General features: G+C 43.8%; 1 protein-coding gene across 1 annotated transcript; it reads left to right on the top strand.

Moving 5' to 3' along the window:
- Positions 1-9841: 9841 nt before the first annotated feature.
- On the top strand, positions 9842-10816 carry LOC127031324 (olfactory receptor 14A16-like). Its single transcript, XM_050918071.1, has one exon. It carries the CDS (start codon positions 9881-9883, stop codon positions 10814-10816), a length of 936 nt encoding a protein of 311 aa, XP_050774028.1. The 5' UTR covers positions 9842-9880.
- The last annotated feature ends 3123 nt before the right edge of the window (positions 10817-13939 follow it).

The raw sequence follows: 13939 nt of genomic DNA, 5'->3' as shown, positions 1-13939 counted from the left end.
TGACCCCTAGATCTCTTTCTGCCATACTCCTTCCTATACAGTCTTCTCCCATTCTGTGTGTGTGAAACTGATTGTTCCTTCCTAAGTGGAGCACTTTGCATTTATCTTTATTGAACTTCATCCTGTTTACCTCAGACCATTTCTCCAATTTGTCCAGATCATTTTGAATTTTGACCCTGTCCTCCAAAGCAGTTGCTATCCCTCCCAGTTTGGTATCGTCCGCAAACTTAATAAGCGTACTTTCTATGCCAACATCTAAATCGTTGATGAAGATATTGAACAGAGCCGGTCCGAAAACAGACCCCTGCGGAACCCCACTTATTATACCTTTCCAGCAGGATTGGGAACCATTAATGACTACTCTCTGAGTACGGTTATCTAGCCAGTTATGCACGCACCTTATAGTAGCCCCATCTAAATTGTACTTTCCTAGTTTATCTATAAGAATATCATGTGAGACCGTATCAAATGCCTTACTAAAGTCTAGGTATATTACATCCACCGCTTCTCCCTTATCCACAAGGCTCGTTATCCTATCAAAGAATGCTATCAGATTAGTTTGACACGATTTGTTTTTTACAAATCCATGCTGGCTATTCCCTATCACCTTACAACCTTCCAAGTGTTTGCAGATGATTTCTTTAATTATCTGCTCCATTATCTTCCCTGGCACAGAAGTTAAACTAACTGGTCTGTAGTTTCCTGGGTTGTTTTTATTTCCCTTTTTATAGATGGGCACTATATTTGCCCCCTTCCAGTCTTCCGGAATCTCCCCCGTCTCCCATGATTTCCCAAAGATAATAGCTAGAGGCTCAGATACCTCCTCTATTAACTTCTTGAGTATTCTAGGATGCATTTCATCAGGCCCTGGTGACTTGCAGGCATCTAACTTTTCTAAGTGATTTTTTACTTGTTCTTTTTTTATTTTATCTTCTAAACCTACCCTCTTCCCATAAGCATTCACTATATTTGACATTCCTTCAGACTTCTCAGTGAAGACCGAAACAAAGAAGTCATTAAGCATCTCTGCCATTTCCAAGTCTCCCATTACTGTTTCCCCCTCCTCACTGAGCAGTGGGCCTACCCTGTCCTTGGTCTTCCTCTTGCTTCTAATATATTGATAAAAAGTCTTCTTGTTTCCCTTTATTCCCATAGCTAGTTTGAGCTGATTTTGTGCCTTTGCCTTTCTAATCTTGCCTCTGCATTCCTGTGTTATTTGCCTATATTCGTCCTTTGTAATTTGACCTAGTTTCCATTTTTTATATGACGCCTTTTTATTTTGTAGGTCACGCAAGATCTCGTGGTTAAGCCAAGGTGGTCTTTTGCCACATTTTCTAGCTTTCCTAACCATCGGAATAGCTTGCTTTTGGGCCCTTAATAGTGTCCCTTTGAAAAACTGCCAACTCTCCTCAGTTGTTTTTCCCCTCAGTCTTGATTCCCATGGGACCTTACCTATCAGCTCTCTGAGCTTACTAAAATCCGCCTTCCTGAAATCCATTGTCTCTATTTTGCTGTACTCCCTTCTACCCTTCCTTAGAATTGCAAACTCTATTATTTCATGATCACTTTCACCCAAGCTTTCTTCTACTTTCAAATTCTCAATGAGTTCCTCCCTATTTGTTAAAATCAAGTCTAGAACAGCTTCCCCCCTGGTAGCTTTTTCAACTTTCTGAAATAAAAAGTTGTCTGCAATGCAGTCCAGGAACTTATTGGATAGTCTGTGCCCTGCCGTGTTATTTTCCCAATGTATATCTGGATAGTTGAAGTCCCCCATCACCACTAAATCATGGGCTTTGGATGATTTTGTTAGTTGTTTGAAAAAAGCCTCATCCACCTCTTCCACCTGATTAGGTGGCCTGTAGTAGACTCCCAGCACGACATCACCCGCGTTTTTTTACCCCTTTTAGCCTAACCCAGAGACTCTCAACAGTCCCATCTCCTATGTCCATCTCTACCTCAGTCCAAGTGTGTAAATTTTTAATATATAAGGCAACACTTCCTCCCTTTTTCCCCTGTCTATCCTTCCTGAGCAAACTATACCCATCCACACCAACATTCCAGTTGTGTGTATTATCCCACCAAGTTTCAGTAATGCCAATAATGTCATAGTTGTATTTATTTATTAGCACTTCCAGTTCTTCCTGCTTATTACCCATACTTCTTGCATTTGTATATAGGAATCTAAGATACTGGTTTGATCTTGCCTCCCAGCTTTGCCCTGACCCTCCTTTCTCTCTGCCATTATAGCCCGTGCTCCCTCCTGTTTCCATCCCATCTCCCAGGTCTTGTTCCCCACTTACCTGTGGGCTTTGCTCACCTGTCCCAGTCGAACCTAGTTTAAAGCCCTCCTTACTAGGTTAGCCAGTCTGTGCGCAAATAAGGCCTTTCCCCTCCTCGAAAGGTGAACACCATCTGTGCCTAGCAGTCCTTTCTCGACTAGCATCCCGTGGTCGAGGAAGCCAAAGCCCTCCTGGTGACACCATCTTCGCAGCCAGGCATTCACCTCCACGATGCATCTGTCTCTGCCCGGGCCCCTACCTTCGACAGGAAGAATCGAAGAGAATACCACCTGCGCTCCAAACTCCTTAACCCGTACTCCCAGAGCCCTGTAGTCACTCTTCATCTGCTCAGTGTCACACCTCACCGTATCATTTGTGCCCACATGGATGAGTAGCATGGGATAGTAGTCAGAAGGCCGGATAATCTTCGACAATGCCTCTGTAACATCTTGGATGCGGGCCCCTGGCAGGCAGCATACCTCCTGGGATGAACGGTCAGGGCGACAGATGGGTGTCTCCGTCCCCCTCAGCAGAGGGTCTCCAACCACCACTACCCTACGTTTCTTATTATCAGTGGTGGCAGCAGACCTCCCAGCCTTAGGGGTACGAGGCTTCGCCTCCTTAACTGTTGGGGGTGATTCCTTCTCTCCTGCATCAAGAAGAGCATAACGGTTATCTATTACCACAGCAGGAGGGTTCGCAGCAGGCGTGGAGCACTGCCTGCTGCCAGAAGTAACCAGCTGGCTGTGTCCACTCTGAGCCATCTCCTACTCCACTGGTGTGTCAGATACACCCTGAGCCATCTCCTCCTCCACTGGTGTGTCAGTAGTCCTGTGATCTGGGACAGCTATGTCAGCTGTCTCCACATGGATACTGTCCAGGAATTGCTCATGGATACGGATGTTCCTCAGCCTAACCACCTCCTCCTGTAGCTCTCCCACCTGCTGCCTGAGAGATTCCACCAGTAGGCACCTTTCACATTGGATGCCACCCCCAGCCTGGATATCAGTAAGTGGAAATTGCAAATTACAGTCTTTGCAAGCCCACACCAGAATCTGGGTAAAAGCATCCATGCTTTGGTGCTCTGTCTGGCTACAGGCGCAGGTGGAGGAGACAGAAGCAGTGCTGGCACAGGTGTTGCGGGTCCTCCTCACCATTGTAAGCCTCCCTCTGTCAAACTCTCTCAAATTCCCATCTGCAGCTCCCGGTCCGCTCTGCTCTGCTTTAAACAGAAAGCTTTAGGATGGGGCTTGGTTTATAGGTTCAGAGGACCAATGGGTCACGGATGAGACTGACAAGGGACCCCCACTCCCTTCCTACTCCCCTTCCAAACTCCCTTGCGAAACTCCCTGTTAGCAGCTCCTGTTCACTAAGCTCCCTGGTCGCTTGTGCGCAGCTTTATAAAGCCCTGGCCTGAGTGAATGCCCCGCCCACTGGTTAAGGCTCAACCAATTACCAGAGGCTTCTAGCTTTCAAACCTTCCTTGGTAGCTCCGCCTCCAACTGCCAGCTACAGCACACGGTCCTTCAAACAAACAAACCAAACAGACTGACAAATTAGACTGCTTTGAGTGAAACTGACACGATGATACCTGCCTGAGTCTTCATATAGCCTGATTCACTTGCAAAGTTAGCTTCGTAAAATTGAGATCCAGGACCACATATATCCTCAGTTGATGATGTAGCCCAAAGAGCTAGCTTAGCATTGTATTCAGCAGGAACAAAAGGAACCTACAGGCCTATATCCTGTGAACCTGTTAGCAGAAGGCTTTGACGTCTATCAGCTTTAGCTTAAGTAAGTGGCCCCACAATGACTCTGAGATTTGGAAAACTGGGAACATTGTTCTTATGAGGGATATTTGTATAAAATGACACCAGGTAACCACAGAAACATTGAACTGATATTGGGCTTGGATGTTTTAGGATAGAATCCTTTGCAGATGATTAGCAATGAATTTACCTTGGCAACGAGTTGACCAATATCATAATAAATGAAAATAATTAAAATATGAACTGATAGGATGAGGAACCCCAAGATTATTAGGGTGAGGAACTTATGTATGGGCAAAGGAGTTGGGCATATCTGTGAATATATATGGTAACTATTGGGCCCTCTACTCGGCCAGGCCCCAACGTAAGGGGGAGATCTGGACCATTGGACTCGTTTTGCAGGCCAGGGACCGGAGAGATGACCGCTTGTCTCTAACCACCAAATCCCCAGGAAACAGTGTGATTCTATGTAAGGAATGATACTAAGTATCAGCTTAATCTTATATTACTGCTGCAATTTTATGTGACTGGGAGCATTTGTGTCTTTACTAATTGTACTAATAAAATTGCTTAAAGTTTTACTTTAACCTGGTATAAAAATGTCACTTCCAGAATCACAGATCCAAACCAACACTCGTCTGATGGTAAAACATTTCTAGTACAGACCAGGTCTCTGTGTTCATTTTTAAGATTGCATTCTAAGTTCTTCAGAGTCATTTCCTTGAGTGTGTGTCTACTGGGGAACAGTATTGTCTGAATAGGTGTGCTTTTGTCAGTGTACGTTATTTTGAATGTGCTCCTGGGAAATCAATATGCATTTGAGTTTTTACACCGATCTGCATCTCTTTGAGAATGTGTGTTTCTGACTGTGAATCACTGTGTGAAGTTATGAATGTATAACATCATGTGTGAAACATACATGAACGTGTGCATTATCAGCACTCGTTAGGGTCTTCGAGTGGATTTCTGAGTCTTCATTTGTGTATGATTACTTCTGAATGACAATATTGTGTGTTTACCAGTGTAAAGTGTTGTGTGAGTGTGTGTTTTGTGAGTGTGCATTGCTGTGTGTATGTTTCAAATTGAACATAACTGGCTATTTATCAGTAAATATTATTATGTTTGTGAGTGTATATTGGCTTAGCAAAGTCCCTGTACTAAAGCCAAAACCTGCTATCTCCCTGCAGCTCCTAGCAGCCAAGATAATAACCTTCTAGTGGGTTATTGAAAGGAAGAAGTTGAAGAGTAGAACTAGTTAGGAAAGGGAGTTTCTCTTCTTGTGAGGCTTTTCAAGAAATTTGAAATATTTTCCATATGGGAAAATTGAATTATTTTTCAAACAGATAAGCTGAAAGCAAAACAAAACCAAAAAAAAACAGATTGGGTCAAAAGAAAACATTTGGCTTCCATAATTTTTATAGTTTCATAGAATTTTAGGCCAGGAGGGATGATGCAAGCACCTAGTCAGAACTTCTCTTTATCACCGACCATTGAATCCCACCCAGTTACCCCTGTGTTGAGCCCAATGACTTCAGTTAAACTAACACATTTCAGTCCTAAGCAGATTGCACTGTTGTGAGCCACAGACCTAGACCTGGGCAGACTGAGGTCTCACCTGTGCCCTAGGCCCTGGCAAGGACAGGAAACTGATCAGCTTTAGCACATCCAGGTGATCCTAGCAGGCGACCTGCGCCCCATGCTCCAGGGCAAAGTTTCATTTTGATTTTGACCCTTTATTTTTCATTTTTCTTTAGAATGAATTAACTGAAATTTCCAGATGAACTTTTTTTTTCAAATTGAAAAATGTCAAAACTGGACATTTTAACAAATTTGAACCTTCTAAAAGAAATCAAATTAGAATATTCATCAAAACCAACCAACCCTTTGCTGTGAACACAGTTTCCATGAATCATCATTTTCTGATTAACAAAAATATATTGTGAGAAAATTTCCAACTCGAGTTCATAAATAGCCCACTAACTACAATTTCTTCCTCCTCTCTTAGGCCCCAACCCTGAAACATGTCTCTCCCTCCCACCGGCAGAATTCTATGTTTATGTGAATGCCCTTTGACTGGGGCTCTCAATTTTTTCTCAGATCCCTGACCATATCGATAGAGGGATGCCTTGTGGACCCATCTCCTATCAACTGTGATCTCATCAACTTCCTCTCCTCCAAGACACAAATTGAAGGGTTAAAATCCACTTGTATTTTATATAACAACCTGGTATATGGATTGTGCCAGCTCGTTCTCAGACCCAAAGTCCAGAGTTTGTTCAAGAGACAAGAGGCCTAGCAAATAGTGATTAGTTAAGAGAAAGCTGGGGTAAACAAATAATCTTGTTTTGCTAAAATAGGCCTGGTTAGCAAATTGCCAGGTGTTGAAGCTAGGAACTAAATAATTGTGTCTTATTCAGAGTTGCAAATTGAACAAAGGATCCCTGTTCCTATTGTGTCAGTCTCTTCTGTAGGGAACATTCTTCCCACAGATCCAACCTTGAGTTTATGAAAAGTTGGCACATGTCAGTATAAGATATGGCATCCTTCCACCTCCCTTCCCAGGGACCAGTGCCTGCCTTAAGACATAAAGGGGACAATCTTTATTGTCATATACTTTCACTGTTTCTTTGCTTTAACCCCTAGGAATGTACCTGGTGGACAATCAAAGGAGTTGCTCCATTCCTATAGACCCCAAGTCAGAATTCAACATATATATTTTATACTAATAACATTTTATCAAAGTATTAATTAAATGTTAACTTGCTAACTTGAGACCATGGGCAGAGACATTATATAACCTTTTAACCATTGGTTAATGTGCTATTTTGATTTGCTGCAAAACCTATCCCGGGGTGTGGAACTGCCTTCCCTGTCACTTTCCTCCACCCATGAGAAATCTATATATAATATTGTAATCAATTGATTGACAGTGTTTCTGAGCCTAATAAGCCAGGTGACACTCCGCCAGCGCTGTGTGTAATAAACTCCTATGGTTGGCCTCTACACGGTGTGGATTTATGTCCTTCACAAATATAGAGACCATTTCCTTTGCCCATTCCAGTTCACACAACTGCTCAACATTAACCTACTGCCTCATCTTCAGTTCAGATTCACAAGCAAAGGAAACGGATTTGAAACTGTTTAACTAGGTGAGATCCTCAGCAGGTCAATATCAGCCATAGCTACATTTGTGTCAATGGGCAAGAACCACAGCTGGTGTAAATCAGCAGTAGCTCCAGTGGAGTTAATGAGACCAGATTCCCAAGCTAGTGAAAACTGACATAGCTGCCTGGGCGTCTTAGGGCCAGATCCTCAGCTAATGGAAATCAAACTAGCTCCACTGGAATCAAATGGCCAAATCTTGACTTGACATAAACAGCCCTAACTATTCAGAACCCAATGGAATTTTATCAGTTTACACCAGTTTAGGACATAGCTAGGAGCTTTTAATGTTTGTCTTTGGCTGCTACTTAGAGGCCAACATCAAACACCCAGGGCAGCCTGAGATGTGGGTTCCTGTGGTAGCTGCATCACAAGAGCTGCTGATGCAAAGCAGGAGAAAAACATCTCTGCTCTTGCAGAGCTGATTATGTGGAGTTAATGAAGGAACAGACTCCTCCAGGCCAGCTGGGGCTCCGGTGCCAGTGGGCTCTGAGCAATTGTAAGTCACATGTCTGTGCTATAAATCTATAGTTTATTCTGTAATCTCCTTTAGACACCCTTTGGGCCTCAGCCCTGCATTGTTTTTAGTCCAGCATCCTTAAAGGGTGCTGCCACCACCTGAGATCCAGGGCATATTGTGTTCCCTCTCTGGGGGTTACGTTCGGCAAGGGCAGCTTGTCATGCTGGTTTGCTCCTAAGGTGAGATCAGAGCTGGGCTCACAGCCCCAGAGACAGGAGTCAGCTATTTAGCCCCCGAACAAACACATCCTGGGTTGTGACTGTGTTTGAAGCCTGCAGAAGCTGGAATCAATTTTACAGCTGGGTGGGGCTTCCTACCCCCATCCTATTTAGTCCTTCACCTCTCAGCCAAGCCAGTCCAAGGAGGGAAGCAGGGAGTGTCTATCTGTGGAGGGGATCCTTGTCTTCTGGGAACTGCTGAAAGGCCCAGCAACTCAGGAAATATGGTGAAGAGGCAGGGAAACAGCTGCTGGATAATACAGAGTTGGGGTGTTATTGACAGATACAGAGATAGGCAATGACTGAAGAACCCTGGTGATGAAGTGTCTAATCCATCACAGGCTGGGAAACATTCCACAAAGACCAGTGCTGTAAGTTTATTATTTCAGTTAAACATGTTCAACTGTTAATATGCTGGGCAAATTTCATCATAGATCTATGGGTTACAATTGGAACTCCTTAAGAATCTTAATATAATTTAATCAAACCTTTAGAGCTGCTCAGAGGTTGTTTGTTTTTTTTCATAGCAGAAAACATTTGACTTTTCATAGAAATGTTCATAGAAATTTTTGTGTGTGTGTTCATTGAGAATCAGACAATGTCAGGTAAACTGCTGGAAGCTGAAACATTTTCACTTAAATTAAGAATAAAAAAGAGTTTTGCAATGCGTAGGTTGTGCTTCAGGAATAATAAAATTCCCCAGAATATTTCTTTAGTTGAAAACTCAGGTTTCCTTTGAAATAATTTAAATAGAAAATGTCTGAATACCCCAGACTGGAAACTTAGATGTAAGCCAAGATGGGAACATTGATATTGTCCAATAATAATAAAAGCTGCACCCAGTCACTCTATTGCAACTTTGCTTATTTCCGTTTCAAAGGGACACTTGTTGATTCATAAAAATGAGTAAGTAGCAAAGTTGGTAGCCCACAGATGAGCCCATAGATGTTAAACACACTGGCGCCTTAGGTGGAGAACAGAAAATTGAAGCCCCCCACCAACGCCTGTCTCTCTTATCCATGCCAAGGACATAAAGGAGGTGAATGGGATTAGAATCAAAATATTCTGCTCTAGCGCCGTATCCTTGTCCCATATTGCTGCCAGCTAAACACAAATGCTGTAAATGGGGTCACTGAACATACACCTTATTAAGACAAAGCTCATCCCTCACAGAACCAACAGTCCTAGTAGACAAGGCAGATAAAGGGATGAAGGGGAAATAGAGGCACAGGGAGGGGAAGTGACTGGCCCAAGGTCACACAGCAGATCAGTGGCAGAAACAAGAATAGAATCCAAGTCTCCTGATGGCCAGTGACCTGCATAGCCATAAACTGACAGAGGTAAACAGCAGCAGCGAGGTAGCTGAGCAATGCTACTAGTCCATCAGTACACAGAGATGGAAATGGGATCCTGTGTCACAAATTTATACCTAAGCAGGCAGAAAGCTGTCTGTGTGGTGTTGCAATGGAATCATTACAGACGAGATGTCCTGCACGATACTGAGTTACTGTATGTCATATTTTCCTGGAAAGTGAATATCAGACAGTGTTGACATTTTAGCATTTTAGTTTTATGCCCAAGTCCAGAGCCTCCTGTTTGTAGCAAGAGGGGATCCAGCTTGGCTACAATTGTTGCATTGCGACTGTACTTTACACGGTCCTTCACATGGAATTTTATTAAGTCGTATCCTCAGTTAGATCTTCAGATGGTGAGAACTGATGCAGCTTCATTGACTTTAAGAAAGCTGCACCAATTTACATTCATGTGACAACTCACCACTCCTAGTTAATAGCAGCGACGAGTGCTATGCATCATTGACACTCAAATCATGAGACACTGCTGCAGAGAAACAGGGCACTCCCGCTGTCAGTGTAATCCCCATTGTCTTTGTCCTTCCCTCCACAGCCATCACACAATGAACTGAATAAGAAAATGTCCAATCGAACCACGGTGACCGAGTTCCTTCTGTTGGGATTCTCTAATGTTCGGGAGCTGCAGATTTTGCACTTTGTGATGTTTCTGGTGATTTATCTGGCAACCTTGATGGGGAATCTTCTCATCATCACAGCCGTAGCCCTCAACCACCATCTTCACACACCCATGTACTTCTTCCTGGCGAATCTGTCCATCGTAGACCTCGGCTCCATCTCTGTCACCATCCCCAAATCCATGATCAATTCCCTCATGAACACCAGGGTGATTTCTTATCCTGGATGTGTCACCCAAGTCTTTCTCTTCATAGTCTTCATTGCAGCTGATCTTGCCTTACTCACCATCATGGCGTACGACCGATATGTCGCCATCTGCCAACCACTGCACTATGAGAGAGTGATGAACAGAAGAGCTTGTGTCCAAATGGCAGCCAGTGCCTGGATTACTGGTATTGTCTACTCTGCCCTGCACACTGGGAACACCTTCCGTTTACCCTTCTGCCAGTCCAATGTCATCAACCAGTTCTTCTGTGAAATCCCCCAGCTACTCAAGATCACCTGCTCTGACTCAGACCTCAGTGAAGTGGGGCTTCTTGCCTTTAGTGTGTTTTTAAGTTTAAACTGTTTTGTTTTTATTATTGTATCTTATGTTCAGATCTTCAAAACCGTGCTGAGAATCCCCTATGAGCAGGGCCGGGGTAAAGCCTTCTCCACCTGCGTGCCTCATCTCACAGTGGTCTCTTTGTTTCTTTCCACTGGCTTCTTTGCCTACTTGAAACCCATCTCCAGCTCAGCATCAGGTCTGGATCTCATGATGGGTGTTCTCTATTCCCTGGTGCCTCCAATGATGAATCCGATCATTTACAGCATGAGAAACAAGGAGATCAAAGCTGCATTAAAGAAACCAATTGTTTGGAGGTTATTCACCAAGAATTAAAATTTTCGTCATTGTATCTTGATTGAGATTTCATTCTGAACTTCTTCTTGGATATATAAAAGAAGCAAAGAGTCCCATGGCACCTTATAGACTAACAGATGTATTGGAGCATGAGCTTCCGTGGGTGACATGACATGCATCTGACGAAGTGGGTATTCACCCACAAAAGCTCATGCTCCAATACATCTGTTGGTCTGTAAGGTGTCACAGGACTCTTTACTGCTTTTACAGATCCAGACTAACACAGCTACCCCTCTGATTTATGTATATAATCAACTGATGACAAAACTGTCTCCTTGAGAACATAGTGTGCAATCTGTTTATGAATTCATAAAATCCGGAGTAACTCCACTGAAGTAAAATGAGGCCTGGTCTACTCTACGAGTTTATATCGAATTTAGCAGTGTTAAACCGCATTAACCCTGCACCTGTCCACACAACGAAGCCCTTTATATAGATATAAAGGGTTCTTAATACCGGTATCTGTAATCCTCCCCGATGAGGAGAGTAGCGCTGAAATAGGTATTGCCATTTTGAGTTAGGGTTAGTGTGGCTGCAATTTGATGGTATTGGCCTCCGGGCGCTATCCCACAGTGCACCATTGTGCGCACTCTGGACAGCAATCTGAACTCAGATGCACTGGCCAGATAGACAGGAAAAGCCCCGTGAACTTTTGAATTTCATTTCCTGCTTGCCCAGAGTGGAGCGCCGATCAACAAGGGTGACCATGCAGTCCCAGAATCAAAAAAGAGCTCCAGCATGGACTGTAAGGTAGATATTGATTCTGATCTCAGTATGGGGAGATGAATCTGTTCTATCAGAACTCTGTTCCAACAGACGAAATGCCAAAGCATTTGAAAATATCTCAAAGGCTATGATAGAGAGAGGCCACAACAGGGACTCAACACAGTGCTGCATGACAAGCATAATGGAAAGCCAAAGAATCAAATGGACACTCATGGGGGACCGAGGACTTGAGCTATCCCACAGTACCTGCAGTCTCTGAAAACCATTTGCATTCTTGGTTGATCTCCCAATGCCTTAATGGTCAAAAACTTTGTTGCTGGTGGTTCAGGGTATATGTCGTCAATCTCCCCCCCGTGAAAGAAAAGGGAAAAAAAATCATTTCTCGCCTTTTTTCAGTGTCACTGTATGTCTACTGGATGCTGCTGGTAGACGCGGTGCTGCAGCGCTGAACAGCAGCATTCCCTCCCCTCCCCTCCCTGATGGCAGATGGTGCAATAGGCTTGATAACTGTTGTCATCATCCCGTGAGTGCTCCTGGCTGGCCTCGGTGAGGTCAGCTGGGGGTGTCTGGGCAAAAATGGGAATGACTTTCGGTCATTCCCTTCTTTAAGCTTTGTCTCCTGGAAATTAAGTCCTGCTTGGAATATCATAGCAGCTGGAGGCTGCCGCCACCCCCCCCCCCCCGTTTTATCTCAGTAAAGTCAGTGTTTCTTATTCATGCATTCTTTATTGCTTCATCACACAAATGGGAGGATAACTGCCAGGGTAGCCCAGTAGGGGTGGGGTAGGAGGAAAGCAACGGGTTGGGGTTGTTGCAGGGGCACCTCCTAGAATGGCATACAGCTCATCATTTCTGTGGGATGTCTGGGGCTCTGATCCAGAATGGCTGTTCTCTCTGGTTCTTTAGTAGGCTTGCCCAATATTCTAGGCAGGACTGACATTACCTTTAGACAAAACATAAAGAAGGGAATGACCTGGGAAGTCATTCCCATTTTTGTCCATGCGCCCTCGGTCAACCTCACCGATGCCAGATAGGAGTACCCATGACAGCAGCAGATGGTACAGTATGACTGGTAACCGTCATTGCCAATTTCCAAAGCAGCAGATGGTACAATATGACCGGTAACTGTCTCTGCTAACTTGCAAAGACACGTGAATGCTGCTGTGTAGCACTGCAGTACCGTATCTGTCAGCAGAATCCAGTAGACATACGGTGACAGTGAAAAAAGGCTAAACAGGCTTCATGTTTGCCATGATATGGCATCTGCTAGGGCAATCGAGGGAAAAAGGAGCAAAATGATTGTCTGCCATTGCTTTCATGGAGGGAGGATTGACTGACGACATTTACCCAGAATCACCCGCGACACTGTTTTTGCCCCATCATGCATTGGGATTTCAACACAGAATTCCAATGGGCAGGGGAGACTGTGGGAACTACGGGATAGCTATGGGATAGCTACACACAGTGCAACGCTCCGGAAATTGATACTAACCTTGGTACATGGACGCATGCCGTTGAATTAATGTGCTTAGTGTGGCCATGTGCACTCGACTTTATACAATCTGTTTCCAAATATCGGTTTCTGTAAAATCGGAATAATCCCATAGTGTAGACGTAACCTGAATTAATTTCAAACTACACCAGTCAGGGCTGGCTCCAGGGATTTTGCCACCCCAAGCAGCCAAAAAAAAAAAAAAGCAGCGATTGCGATCTGTGGCAATTCAGTGGGAGGTCCTTCGCTCCGAGTGGGAGTGAGGGACCCTACGCTGAATTGCAGCCGAATAGCTGGACATGCCACCCCTCTCCAGAGTGGCTGCCCCAAGTACCAGCTTGCTAAGCTTTTGCCTGGAGCCAGCCATGACACCATGTAAATAAGATCAGAATCTAAATACCTATGTATAAATGTACAGACAAACCTATCTATCTGTCGTATACTGCTAACATCATCTTGCTATCTGAGCATACAGCACAGAATATCAATAGCCATAGCTAAGTCACTAATAGATTTCATGAACTTTCTGGTGCTTCTCCTTTTTCAGGATAAAAATTGTGGTTGGAGTATGACAAGTTTGGCTTATTTGTTTGCAAGATTGTCTCTTTTTCTTGTTTCATTTTATTGATTTATTGTTTGACCTGTTACTTTGTTCCAGGTGACTTTTGGGGGGTAGGAATTTGCAGGGGGGGGAAATGTTTGATTAAATGGGGGTATACATTTATTTTTTTTTCATTTATTTAAGTTGGCAATGTCATAATATCTTTGAAAGGGTTTTCTGAGAGACTTAGAGTTTTCCTTTCCCCAGTGATGAAGAATTAAAAATAGTTTCTGTAGGTGTGTGAATAGTTGAGTTACCATTTAAATGATTATTTTAATGCTGA

The sequence above is a fragment of the Gopherus flavomarginatus genome, chromosome 11 (genome assembly GCF_025201925.1).
Source record: "Gopherus flavomarginatus isolate rGopFla2 chromosome 11, rGopFla2.mat.asm, whole genome shotgun sequence".
Lineage (NCBI taxonomy): Eukaryota > Metazoa > Chordata > Testudines > Testudinidae > Gopherus > Gopherus flavomarginatus.
This window is presented reverse-complemented; position numbering and strand designations above follow the sequence as displayed.